The 14,109-nt window shown below is 41.5% G+C and overlaps 1 protein-coding gene across 2 annotated transcripts in view; it reads left to right on the plus strand.

Moving 5' to 3' along the window:
- Window positions 1–14,109, plus strand: part of MEIS1 (Meis homeobox 1) — a 137,552-nt gene that overhangs the window by 66,194 nt on the left and 57,249 nt on the right. For both annotated transcript variants that reach the window (XM_049651546.1, XM_049651544.1), the window contains exon 8: window positions 10,591–10,736. In XM_049651546.1, the coding sequence (XP_049507503.1) occupies window positions 10,591–10,736 (146 nt within the window). The remainder of the gene's footprint in view (window positions 1–10,590; window positions 10,737–14,109) is intronic.

Consider the following 14,109-nt stretch of genomic DNA (forward strand, 5'->3'; position numbering starts at 1 on the left):
TAGTAAAGGAGTGATTGCAAATTTATTTCAATGGGTTGGCAATCCTTAAGTTATAAACACCCAGATTGTACAAATGTCCTACATATACACACAAGTGTTCAACCAAGATCTCTCACTCCTAGTCTCCTTGCTGTGCATCCCCAGGACCCATTTACTGTCACCACAATCTCTGTGGAGAAAAGAAAAAGAAAAAGAAAAATTGAGAACAGTAAAAAAGGCATGGCTTCCCAAATGTCTTCAGGGATGAACAGGGGTGGAGTGGTTGAGAGCGGTGGGGTGTAATGCCAAGTTTGGAAGGTGATCCTGGGGCTCTTCTGAAAGGCTGGCATCTATGGCTTAAAACAACAACAAAACTTTCCCAACAGCAGCTGTATTAAAAAAAATTTTTTTTAAGCTTTATTTATTACTCTACCTGAAATTCTGCCATTTAAAGATTCATTTGCATTAACAAATTTCCTTTTCAGAGTGCCAACATTTCTGGGAAGGTGAGGGGGCATCAGTTATTCCTGCCTAGTCCCAACCAATTGGTGCTTTCAGATGGCTTTCTACCTAAAGTCTGGCTTAGATCAACTAGATTCAAAGGCTGGGTATTTTGGTTGTTGGGGAATGGTAAGTGTGAGCTCAGAGCAAGAAGAGGATAGATCTGGGTGGGGCGTCCACAGTGGGAGGAGGCCGCGTGCCTCTCCAAGGCATTGGGCTACTTAGAGCCTCCAGGAGATGGATCTGTGCAATGGAAGTGACAAACAGAAAAGGAGATACTAAAGGCACTTACACGGATTTTCATATTTTCCTAGGCTGACTCTGTATACAGGAATATGAGGGAAAAACTCATCTTCCTCCTTCTTCTTATACTTTCTGACTTCTTGCACCCAGGGCTCAGATGTCAGTTAGGACTTTATTCACTTGATGAATTTTGTGGGCTTTGATGAGCAAACCTTGAGATCTAACCATTCTTAACTTGCTTCCATGTGAAAATATGTTCTACTGTCCAAGAGACCTAGTTACAAATTAACTTCAGAGTGTAATCTGTGCCTACATTGGGGTCTGCCTGAATGGACTCATTGCTTTTCCATTGTCCCTCATTCCCCAGTCTTAATCTGGAATCAAAGGATTTTTTAGATTGAACTAGAAAGAGACACTGGGGAATGAGGCTTTATTTGGTAAAATTTATGTAACATTGGGGCATGCAATGGAGAGGACACTGGTGACACCATAGAAATACGTGTATGGGTTGCTACTCAGAACCCTAGGGACAAACACGCAAATCCTGACTGTGGCCCCTGAGGCTCTAAGTGTTCTTGCTCCTCTTACCTCTCCAATGTCATCTTGTCCTGCCTTCCCAGGTTCCAATTCTGTCGTTGTGCCATGCTTCCAGACACAGGGCCTTTGCAGATGCTGCAATACTTTTTCTGTTCTCTGCCCTTTTAGTCTGCTCACTATACCTGCTTGACTTTTCTCCATCCTTCAGATTCTGCTCAGATTCCTCCTAAGTCAGTTTCCTTTGTTTCACACACTCAGAGATTTACATTTCTTTCTGATGGAGGACAATTGTACATTTATTACTGTGTTTATTTCATTTAACATCTGTGCCCTCTAACTGAAAAGCTCCATAGAAACAAAGACTGTTCGTGATTTTGTTCACCATTAGTGTTTCTAATGGTTCACATAGTGTTTGGGACATCATGAGTATTCAATACGTTTTCGTTAAAGAACAAATGAGTGAATGATAAGAGTGACCCCTTACACAAAAGATGGTTACCTATATAGGGCTCATTTAAAAAAAAATTTTTTTTAATGTTTATCTTTGAGAAAGTGGGAGAGACAGAGTGCGAATGGGGGAGGGGCAGAGAGAGAGGGAGACACAGAATCCAAAGCTGGCTCCAGGCTCCAAGCTGTCAGCACAGAGCCCGGCATGGGGCTCAAACCCACAAACTGGGAGATCATGAGCTGAACCAAAGTCAGATGCTTAACCAACTGAGCCACCCAGGCACCCCATATAGGGCTCACTTTTAAAGGCAACACTTCACTCTTTAGAAAAGGAAGCAGTATATTCATAGAGAGACTTACTTTCTCCAGGCTCTGAATCTCCATTTCTTCTCTTAGGGTTCTGTGATGTCAGGAGTCCACTACAGGGCAGAATAAGGCTGTGAGCTCATTTCACAGTGGTTAATGATTTTTTAAAAATGTTTATTTATTTTTGGGAGAGAGAGATAGAGTGCGAGCAAGGTAGGGGCAGGGAGAGAGGGAGAGAGAGAATCCCAAGCAGACTCTGTGCTGTCAGTGCAGAGCCTGACGTGGACTTGAACCCATGAACTATGAGATCATGACCTGAGCCTAAATCAAGAGTCAGCCACTTAACCACTGAGCCACTCAGGCGCCCCTCACAGTGGTTAACTATTAACAAATATTTGTCATCTTTAACAGACCTAAATTCAAAGAGAAAGGAAAAGCATCATGGCAAATCTCTGTGAAGCCAATCTGAGGAAGTGTACCTAGACGTTTCTTTTTATAAGGGCCAACAATGTGTTTATTTAAAGTTTGCTTATTCTTTTTAAAAATATATATATTTAATGTTTATTTATTTTGAGAGAGAGAGAACAAGCAGGGGAGGGGCAGAGAGAGAGAGAGAGAGAGAGTGAGAGAGAGAGAGAGAGAGAGAGAGAGAGAGAATCCCAAGCAGGCTCTGCACAGTCAGCACAGAGCCCTATGCAAGGCTCAAACCCACAAACTCTGAGATCATGACCTGAGCCAAAATCAAGAGTCAGATGCTTAACTGACTGAACCACCCAGGCACCCCAAAAGTTTTCTTATTCTTTTTTTTTAATGTTTATTTATTTTTGAGAGACACAGAGAGTGAGCGGGGGGTGGGCAGAGAGAGGGAGGGAGGGAGACACAGAATCCAAAGCAGTCTCCAGGCTCTGAGCTGTCAGCACAGAGGCTGATGTAGGGCTCGAACTCATGAACTGTGAGATCATGACCTGAGCTGAAATCGGATGCTCAACAGACTGAGCCACCCAGGCATCCCAAGTTTTCTTATTCTTAATCTTCTCCCCCACTCTTCTTACCTCTGTCTTTTCAGTCACTGCCTTTAGTGTATCTGTAGCACTGGCCATTCCTTTCACCCTTTTTAGAACCTCACACTGCTATGACAGGTGCCAACATCTAACACCTTACCTTGGTTTCCAAAGGAACCACCTTAGGATTTTCAGGAAAGTCCTGGGTGGTAACATAAAATATAGGAGAATGTGCTTTCCTTTGTTTTGTTTTGTTTTGTTTTGTTTTGATCAGCTGAAAATCACTTTAAATTAAGAACAAGGAATCCTTAAACACCTAAGGATAAGGATGAGAAGAAATGCAAAAGGAAGGCTGAGTTAATAGAACCCTAATTAGGGGCACCTGGGTGGCTCAGTCGGTTGCGTGTCCGATTTCAGCTCAGGTCATGATCTCACTGTCTTTGAGTTCGAGCCCCAAATCGGGCTCTGTGCTGACAGCTCAGAGCCTGGGGTCTGCTTCAGATTCTGTGTCTCCCTCTCTCTCTGCCCCTCCCCCACTCACGCACTGTCTCTCTCTGTCTCTCACAAATGAATAAGCATTAAAAAAATTAAAAAAAAATAGAACCCTAATTAAAGTTAAATTTAAAAGTTGACCATTGGATTTAGAATATTATGTATTTGTATATTGCCTGCAGATTTGAAGATATATGAAGTCTGCTCCATTTTTCTTGAAAGTGTGTGATAAAACCCAAGAGGTCATAGTAGGTTTTCGTATGTCTTACAAAATCCTTTCTAATGTCTCCTAGGACCCTATGACATGTCAATCTATGACATGTCAACATATCATATACTAATGTCCTCAGATAACCTGTTGCTAAAAAATTGCTGAGCCAGGTGTGGAGGAATGATGCTATGGGAAAGACTGATCCATGACTTGGCAAAACAAGGAAATGCCAGAGTTTCTAGGGTTTTGTATTTAGCACCATGTCTATAATCTGAGTCTGGAGTCTCAGCTGAGGGTGAAATTTTCTGCTCAGAGACAGTTGAGTTTCTTTGCTGTGATAAAACTGGAAGACGTGTAAAAGTAGTATATATAATTCATTGGGAAAAACGTAGAGAGAAACAAAACTTTTGGTTTATCTTTTGAAGTTGAACTCAGGAAAAATGGACAAACAGCAAGAAATTTTAATTAGGTAAATAGTTTTAAATTGTAATTGAAGGACGTAGGAGCGCATTTTTGAGGGAGGGACTATGGCAAGCATTATGAAGAACTCCAATACTTTAACCCAATCCATCTTTTGTCCAAGATGAGCTTAAAGATTCCAAGGAAGCTTCCCAGCTTTGTAGAATGTGTTTCCTTTATGTTTTCTTATAGTTTAACTGACTTTCCTTCGTGAATATTCTTCAGGAGTTTATGTATCAAAAAGAATTATAACAGCTGGAAATTGAAACTGTGGTTTTCTCCATGCAGTGAAAAAAAGAAATGCATTTGCTCATTAATTTAATACCCAATTGGCAAATTTGTACCCTGTACACTGGGGTGAGCCTGGGACTAGATCATCTTAGAGGGGAGAGTGACCCTGTCCCTGCTTTCATATATCCTGTAATCAAGTTGAGACAGAGACGACAGAAATCAACAGTCTTGGTAGAGTATGATGTGTGTTTGGAGGCAGGAATGTCAGGAAAAGAAGAATTGGGGATTGGAGAGGGGTATCACTAAACAGCGAGAGTCCAGTGTGTGCTTCTTCTAGGAGATGGCAGTTGAGTGGAGCCTAAAAGGTCACCAAGGAGCTTCCCAGGAAGGACATTACCAAGGGGCTAGCACAGGGAACCACAAAGAGGTGTGAGAGCAGTGCCTGCGGGGAGACGGTGAGAAGGTCAAACAGGCTCAGGATTGGGGTGGGGCGGTGAGTACCCGTGAACACAGGGAACCCACAGAAGAAACACCCAGGAGAGAGATCGTGAAAGGCCTTCCACACCAGGCTAAAAAGTGTGACCTTTATCCTGAAGGCAAATGATAGCCACGGAAGCATTTGAAGTGCCAGGGTTATAGGATCAGATATGTATTTTAGAAAAATCATTCTGGCAGCTATTACACATTCTCAATGAAGACAAAACACTTCTTTATAACCTCTGAAGTATTTTAGCTGGTTCCTGAGAAAGGCTTGTCTATAATTCTCACCATTTATCCTCTTAACATAACACAGAAACATTATCCCATCTGACTTCTGGCTAAGTAGACACAGCCATGATCTGGAGAAGTGGGTTTGGGGTAGTTTTACATTCTTCCTGACAACCTGGCACACCCGGATAGCTCCACTACAAAAGAAACCTGACCTCTCCATACTGTGGGATGTTTGCACCAGCAGCCCCTAGAAAGGCAGGAATGTTCTACACGCTATGTAAGGGGTGAAATGCCGTATTCTCTCTTGTTGATGTGCTGTGTGAGAAAACAGACAAGAGAAAAAAAGAAACCCTTAATATTGGATGAAAATTTAGCCACCTTACAACATGAGCTGTACGGTCTTAAAGAATGCTTTTGAATTGACCGTTTGGATACCTTTCAAGACATGACAGAATTTACTCCGTATCGAAAGATGCGATTATAAATGGCCTTGGTTTTGAGTCTCCGTCCATTTCTGGGATCAGCATTCTGTTTCTAAACACTTGAAGATGAGTAAAGCAAAAGTTAAGGAGAGAACCTGGCTGGAAACTGTGGGGTCTCAATAGAAAATCGTAAATGAATCGTCTTGAAGCTGGGATGGCTTCCCGCAAAAGAAGGAGGTCCACAACCCAACACTTTCATTTTCCCTGGCAGTTGAAAGTTCATATCCCTAATTAGGAGTTTTGTCTCTGTGACGTAACGAACCCTCTGGCAGACAACCCATTTTGTTGATGCCTGCTGGCCCACTGACTGGAAGTCCCTGTCAGTTGTGATGTGAATCTTGGGCACTTTGGAGTTTTGTTTTAGCCTGGCTCAGACTAGGTTTTGGGGAAGGGCAGTCCTGGGGGGAGAGAGGGAGTCAGGAGGAGGAGAAAAATGGGAGCAGGGCTGTGACCTGCCCGAGAGGAGCCCCTGCTGACACGGTCAGTCTGACCCATTGAATGGCCTGAATACGGTAAATGCCGCTTTATCCTGCCTTGAAAGGCACGAGATAGCACAGTCTAAATGCCTGGGCATGCTTAAATAGGCGACTCGGGATGTTTGAGTTGAGCGTGTTTGAAATCTGAGCTCTCTGACAGCCTGGGAGCTGCCACAGGTCACCTGCCTTGCTCCGCAGGGACAGACCAGGTCTCACAAGAAATTGTCCGTAGACGAATTGTAGTACAAATTCCTTTCTTTGTTGGTTGGCCTCTTTCACTAGACCATGGCCTATAAAATTTTGTAAAAACAATTCTTAAATATTATTTGAAAGGGCAAATGGCCCACGCTGAAAGGTTTGACAGTTTGACATATAGTGCATGGTTTTGATAGCTCGGAAACTGAAAAGTGTGGCCAAGATTCTCTCCCTGCTTGTTAGAAGCCTGGTGTTTTTTACATAGTGTCTTATTGCTGCACAGACTTCCTCCGCTCCCAGCAATCTGACAGGCAATGAGTCTGCTTCAGTGATCTTAAATCCTTTTAGACTAATTTGTGAGAGAGCAGAAAAATGGCTAGCACCTTTGAATCCAGCGTCCAAAAAGCCCAGAACCAGGTATTGCCAATTAAGGAGCCATTCGGATAATCATATCAAAGCAGATTGCTTTGGAGTCCTCTCATAAGGCCTGAGCTGGTGCTGTGTGAGAGAGAGGGGGGGGGGGGGGGGGGGGAGAGAGAGAGGGAGGGGGGAGAGAGAGAAGAGAGAGAGAGAGGAGCCCAGAGTTTCACTTGAGTGGGGGAGAAAAAAGGGATTTGAGTGGCCCGGTCTCATCAGAGCCGGGAAGTCACAAGGAAGTGGATTTCTGCATTAGAATGTTGCATATGTGCAGGCAGTGTGTGCCTCTGCGCCCAGCGGCTGCCACTGCATAGCCAAAGGCCATTTTCGGGAGCCTCTGGCCCCTCAGTCACTGGCCTGCTAGTTAATTGCCACACGGACTTCATGACACATGGGCAGATAATATGACATTTTCGGTTTCTGTCACTAGCAAACGCCACAACGTTGCTTGCACTAGTTGCTAAGAAGCTGTCAGAAACCATTAGCAATTGGCTAAAGTCGCCCTATGGCATTTCCTCATAGCATCAGCAAAACGAGCATAAATCACCCACTGGAGCCTACTGCTATCCTAATGAGGCTGTAAGCTTGTTTATGGACTAGCATCATTTTTATGATTATTTCCACCTTTTCAGTTTGCCTTCATTTGGCGGCAGGAGAAGTCAGCTCCAGGAATGAAGTCACTGCTGACATTTTACAAATGTGGTTCAGAGCCGCTGCCTGCTGCCATGTGGTCGGCCGGCGGTTCTCCAAGTTTGTTTAGTGATCTTAAAAATAAAAAAAGGAAATAAATCCTCCAGAGACCGCATAGAGGTGACTGTATCAAATTGCAGAGTGAATGGGAATGCTAAAGGTACAATCGACCATTTAGACTTTCCTCTGAGGTTGAGACGTTTCGAGATCAATTTTCAATTCTAGAAAGTGGAAGAGGTTAAACAATTTATTAAAATCTATGAACGTGTTTGCTTTTAGAATAGTCTGTTTTATTATGCTCCTCTCCTTCCCCATCTTCTCCATTTCCCTAACTTGTGTCGGGAAGGAGCAGGGTTTATTGTTTTAGGCTTTTCTGAACATGCACCAGTATTTACACTGGATTGAAAGCATTTGCTTCCAATGAAAATCTTGTCTTAGATTACAACCCAGCAGTGTAATTTCCCTCCCAGATGGGAGTAAAGTAGCTGTATTTGCCTAAAAACAGTAGGAAGAACAAACTGTGCATTAAGCCAAGGCTGTTTTTGGCTTGAGCTAATGATGTAATAGAAACCTTTTATTCAGGAGAGGTCACTGCCAGGGACTGAAGGGGGTGATCTGGCTCCTGCTTGAAAGGTTTCTCCATTGTATCTACATAAGTCTTCACTTAAAAAATTCTGTTCCTAATGCTTCTGCTTTCATACAGCAGAAATAAACAGGAAAGGTTCTGGTGAGTGTTACACATGGAATGCAGAAAGCCTTCCTCTCCTAATGGAGTATATAATTCAGGTGCCCTCAAGGCACGCTTTCAGGAATTCTTTTGCCTGAGGTAATGGGAAGCTAAGGCTGCTTTAAGGCCTTGATTATCTATTGATGCACAAAGCTGGAAAAAAGTCATCTCCGCTGGATTATAGTAGATATTTCCATAAATTATCAATGAATTCTCTTCGAGGCAGGCACTAGGCATTGCCTGCTAAATTAATCTGAAGGGGTTTGGAGACAGATAGAAAGGCTATTTTTTTTTAAGGTGGAAAACAATCATGGAGAGGTGGTAAAAAACTGTCATTAGGTTAGAAGCTTTTCATTTTTAATCAATGATCAAGTAATATGTTTCTTTTCCTCGGTTACCTTTTGCATATTGAGAGTGGATTAGCCCATTGAAATTTTAAATGCTGTTGAGTTGGTTTCTTTTCTCATGTTTCTTTAATGAATTGTTATTTTATATGGTGAATTGCTTCTCTGAATAAAAAGCCTCTTTAAATACTGGACTTTCAAGGAATTTATTAGGCAAATCCAAGGGGACTCCTTATAAAACACTTGGCTATGCAAATAACGAGTTTGGTGGGGTGGAAGGGACACTGATTTAGGGGTGGGGGTGTCTGGTCGGGCACAGGTGGGCCAGTCCCATCCCTGCTGCGTGACCTTGGGTAAGTCACCCACCAGAATACAAGCACTTTCCTCACTGGTACGGTGAGGGTTTTGGAACTATGGGTCTATGTGATCTTTTCCACTGAGAACACAGCAATGATTCTGTGGAGGTTTAACAACTATATGGATTTTAAATATAATAAAAGTTTGCTTTTTAAAATTAATAAAAATCCCACTCTGAAAAGTTCTGCAAAAGTTTTGTATTTGCGGCACATGCTGTAATCATAGCAGAAATGTTGAAACTAGTCTGTTCCTCACCCAACAAGAGTTTTTAAACTTTACCTCAATACAAGTTAAGGCAGTTTGGGGGCAATTTTCTTTGTTGGGGGAGGGAGATGGGGGGGGTGTCCTGAGGGAGTTGTTAAGAACAATTGATTAATGGCAACATAATTACTAAAGATTAGGCTGAAATAACTGAATCAAAGTAGAGAATTCTTTGCATATGTAGTGTATTTAGGTAACAGAAATAAGGAATACGAAATAAGAAATTCACAGAGTGATGTAACTGAATCTGAGGCTAGTTCCAATGTACAGTGACCAGGAAAATTGCTTTGCCAAAGGACCTCATTGTTTGGGCCTGTAGACTGCTCTCTAGTGACTTCCATAACCCAGGGAACGTGCTCTCAGGTGCATGTCTTGCCTCAATTCAGAGCCTTACTGCTGTAGCAATTCTTCCTAGGCCAGACCAACCTATCCCTTTCTGAAAGTCGGTAGCTTCCCCCAAGAGCAGGGGCAGCAGGTAGGAAGGCACATTTGATAGAAGATAAGCTCCTTTTTAGTGTACTCTCGTTCCCTTTGAACTTTTGTGTCCAAACCAAGGTAGTTAGTTTCCACTTGTGCCTTATGACTTGTTTTGGACAGTGTGATTACATGGGCTGAAATTTCATTTTTTTTTGTCTTATTAAACATGACATTGTAAAAGGAATCCTACATCTTTAATTTTATTGTGTCACAGAGCCAGAATATTTTCTAGAAGAAGCAACGTAAATGTTTTGGCAAAAATCAATGGAAAAATAGGATCCAATATTCAAGAAACAGATGATTTGTCAACAGATGATTTTGCAATGAGAAAAAATTAAATCTAGAAGAAACTTTAGAAACTTCCTGGATTTTTAGGATAATACAATTCCCATTGACTATTAATTTAACATCACTTTATTTGACTTACATAGTAATCATTTCCTAATTAAAAAACTATTTCAGGAGTTTTGCCCTTCCTAAACTTGATGCTCTCTTTTCATGACAAGAAAAATTACATTCTATTTGAAGCATTCCTATGTCAAACTGCTTAGATGATGGATTACCTACCATTTCCATGGCCTACTTTAGTCTTAAGATAGATCACTTGTGGAAATAGTTGATATCTTGAATGCATCTTCTCACATGTTGACCACATCAACGACTATATGTGAGGTTTGAATACCCAGGCATTGGCCTCTGCCAATGGCGGCCACTATATTTAACTCCCCACTAGGAGTTATGCTTAGCATGTCTCAACTCTACACATCTGAATAATGACCATGGCAACAAAGCTACTAAAGAGATTGGCTATTTCCCTTCATTCCCTTTGACTTTCCCCACTGTTCTTTGGAAGAAGTTCCTTAGACCTGACTACTTTTGAGTCTAGGCCTTGTTTTTCTCTTTGTTTTGGAAAAAAAAAAAAAGTACCAAATAAACTATTAATCATTTATATTGCTCTTTTGGTTTTGTTTATATCCAAAGGCATTCTATTTGAATAAAGCATGTCAAGGTAGCATCAGTCAAAATTTGATTCACTATGTTTGCAGGTGATGGCTTGGACAACAGTGTAGCTTCCCCCAGCACAGGTGACGATGATGATCCAGATAAGGACAAAAAGCGTCACAAAAAGCGTGGCATCTTTCCCAAAGTAGCCACAAATATCATGAGGGCGTGGCTGTTCCAGCATCTAACAGTAAGTGGATTCTAAATGACATATGTAAACTAAATATGGACAATGAACCAGTTGTGATAGAAAGACAAGGGGGGGTGGAAATGATCCCTCTGCACTTGGAATATTTCATAAATCGCTGTGTCCCCCTAGTTTTTACAAAAGTGCTAGCACTTATTTCCTAGATACTTACCCCAAATGAGGAGTTTTATTTGCAGTTCACTATTGCAATTTTGTTAACTGTAAGTTACAAGGTTTAGGAGTTCATGTGACTTGTGATTTTAAGTATGTATGCTAATGATGTTGCTTTTCTCAGTGTGATTCTTAGGTACTTAGAACCGGGTCTTACTAAGAAGAAAGTTTAGACAAACCCCAAAGGGAAGGACTTAATTTCTTCTAATGCTTTAGTGGACCTTTATAGTGAATGGTCCGAAAAAGTTTAAATCTTGTTGCAATGGCAAGATGCTCACATAATTTGCTTTTAAGTGGTTTGAGTGCACTTGGTTGCCATTACAAAACATTCATCTGAGTCACGGCTGCACAGTGAAAGTGGTCCCTGTACTTAGAACTGTAAAGGAAAACAGCAATATAGAGTCAGCTCTTCCTGTGTAGTCCCCTGTGACTTTTCAAGCAGAGTAACAGTTTATATTGTCTGTGTGAGTATTGCTGTTTTCACTGCAGGAATTCTCCTGGAGATGTGAGAAACTGGAGATTTGGGGCTTTATGCCACCAAGGGATTTGTTTTGTTTGCTTATTGTTCTGAATGAATTTCATGTTCAAAATATTTATAATCATAATATTGTGGTGGATATTTTTGTAAGTGCATACTGATTTAATGACATCTAAGGAAGAAGACAAAATGAAAATTTATGGATAAAATAATATTTTAGAAATCAGCAAAATTGTTGGTGAGGGAGACATTCAATGTTAGGGACAAAGGTTGAATTTAAACAGGTCATAGCCTAGCCTAGCCTAAGATGAATCAATGTTAACCATCTTGGCTTTTTAAGAACAATTTCAGGAGCAAACTTTTTATGTGACTCTGTTTAGCATAGTTGGCTTTTCTTGAAGTTATTTATTTTTCTTAAGTGTTAAAGTTAATTCTGCATTGTCACAAACGTATCCAGGTCTGTTGACCCTCACACCCTTGCCCCCTTTCAGGGCCATGTTCCTCGGTGATTTGTACCGTTACAGGGGGACACACAGGGGCTGTCGAAGGCCATGCTGGTTGCTCCTCTGCATAGAGGCTGCGCCTCTGTTAACACTCCAGGGTATAAGTTAATCCAGAATTTCCAGTGTCTGTGAATAAAATAAAAACAGAGCAGCAGGAGTAACTAAAAAAATAGTTTCCTTCCTCTCTTCTAACCATTGTGATTCCAAATAGCAACTAGACTACACTGCCGGTTTTGGAATCAGCTGTGGAGGTTGGTTCATGCTGGTAGACAGTTGAAGACTTAGACTGTGGAACTGATTTTAACATCATATTAGGTCTACCTGAAACCCACTTCAAGTGCCATTACTTAGCTGACACTTGTTACATATGTGTGGATAGTTTGCGATCTATCTGCCTTGTACAAGTTTGCTACTGGGGATTATCAACCACTACGGAAGGGTCGGGGGAAGGGCGAGGGTCTGGAGGGCGTAGCGGGCATAGCATGAAGAATAAACAGCAGGAGGTACGAAGTGCCAATTGGTCAAAGGTGCTGATGCAACCATGCTGACATTTCATCACTGGAGCTGACCAGCTAACCAGATCTGGAGGATGAGGGGGGGCGGGGGGGGAAGAAGGGACAAAACCAGGTGAACCCTGCAGTTACAACCAGTCTGTTTCCTATACTGACAGAAAAAAGTGAATGGATTTCGTGAGCTTCCATCTCAATCTGCAAAGGAGCTTTGGCTTTACTTGAAGCTGAGTTGCCCCTGAATAAAATATAATCAAATATTGGTTCAGACAGAATCAGGAGAGAGGGAGCAAGTTCTTTTATTCATCCACCAGACTTCCTGGTTTTCTAGGTCATATCCTTGTGAAGAACCTTGCAGAGAGCTATGTTATCTTCTTACAACGAAACAAAACAAAAAAGTCCTTAACAGCCAGCAAGATTTTACCTGCATTGCAATGCTTTTTGTGGTCCATAGGTTATTTGGGCAATGGCAATAGAAATTATTGATAAACTTCCTGATTTCTTGAGGTCTGACTAATTTCCCTCAGTTTGGGGGTCTGTGCTGGCCTGTACCACTACCCTGGAAGGGGAAACCCACTTGTCCATGTCTCCCTGGCTTTCTATGAATGCTCACAGAAGTTGCCTTGTGGTTTCCATTGGACATTCCCACCCACGTTCCCCACTCCAGTGCCATGTGCTCACACAAAAATATGGATGCTGGTAACCATCTCTAAAAAGCAAATGTCTCATAATATCATGTAAAAATCAAAGGAGATATATTCAAATTTTCTCCCTTTTTCCTTCCCCCAATGAAAAAGATTCCCTTCCCTCTTCTCCAATTGCAAGAGCAGATAGATCTCCAGTTACCAGGAACACCCGTCTCTATGTCTTGTCATACTTCTTGAAGAAATCCACAGACTGCTTAGGTAATGCTTATAGTCAGGAGCTGAAAATAATAAATTCTATGGAAAAACCTCTAAAGAGTTTTGTTATTTGTCCAAATGTAAGAGTGACATCTACATACTAGTCTTGTTGCAACTTTTTTCAAGTTCTAAAAGTTCTTTAGGGATGCACACAAATGACAGTCATTTGGCAGACAGGACAAATTTTAAATGAACACATTCTTTAAAAAACAATTTTTTTAATGTTTATTTATTTTTGAGAGAAAGACACAGACAGAGCACGAGCGGGGAAGGGGCAGAGAGAAAGGGAGACACGGAATCTGAAGCAAGCTCTGAGCTGTCGGCGCAGAGCCCAACACGGGGCTGGAACTCATGAACCACAAGATCATGACCCAAAGTCAGAGACTTAACCAATTGAGCCACCCAGGTGCCCCTAAATGATCACATTCTTGCTATATGATTAATGCAGCTTATCTAGAAAATCCTGCCTGAAATCTTGCAAGATATAAAGGAGCAATTGAAACTCTGGCTAATTAAAATAATAGCAATAACAATTTATTAGCAAACTGTACAAACTAATCTTTTCAATGCCAAAGGGCATATTATAAGACCTCACACACCTCTTTGGAAGCAAATTGCTACTCCCCCCCCCCTTTATCAAATAAATGGATCAATCTTTTCATTGGGCTTATTCAGTTAACAACAACAACAACAACAACAGCAACAGCAACTACCTGCCTTTGAAAGGGCATTTGTGTGTTAGAGGAGTAGAAAAGGGCCTGAATAAAACAAAACAAAACAAAACAAAACAAAACAAAACAAAACAAAACAAAA

Source organism: Panthera uncia, assembly GCF_023721935.1.
Source record: "Panthera uncia isolate 11264 chromosome A3 unlocalized genomic scaffold, Puncia_PCG_1.0 HiC_scaffold_11, whole genome shotgun sequence".
NCBI classification, from domain to species: Eukaryota; Metazoa; Chordata; class Mammalia; order Carnivora; family Felidae; genus Panthera; species Panthera uncia.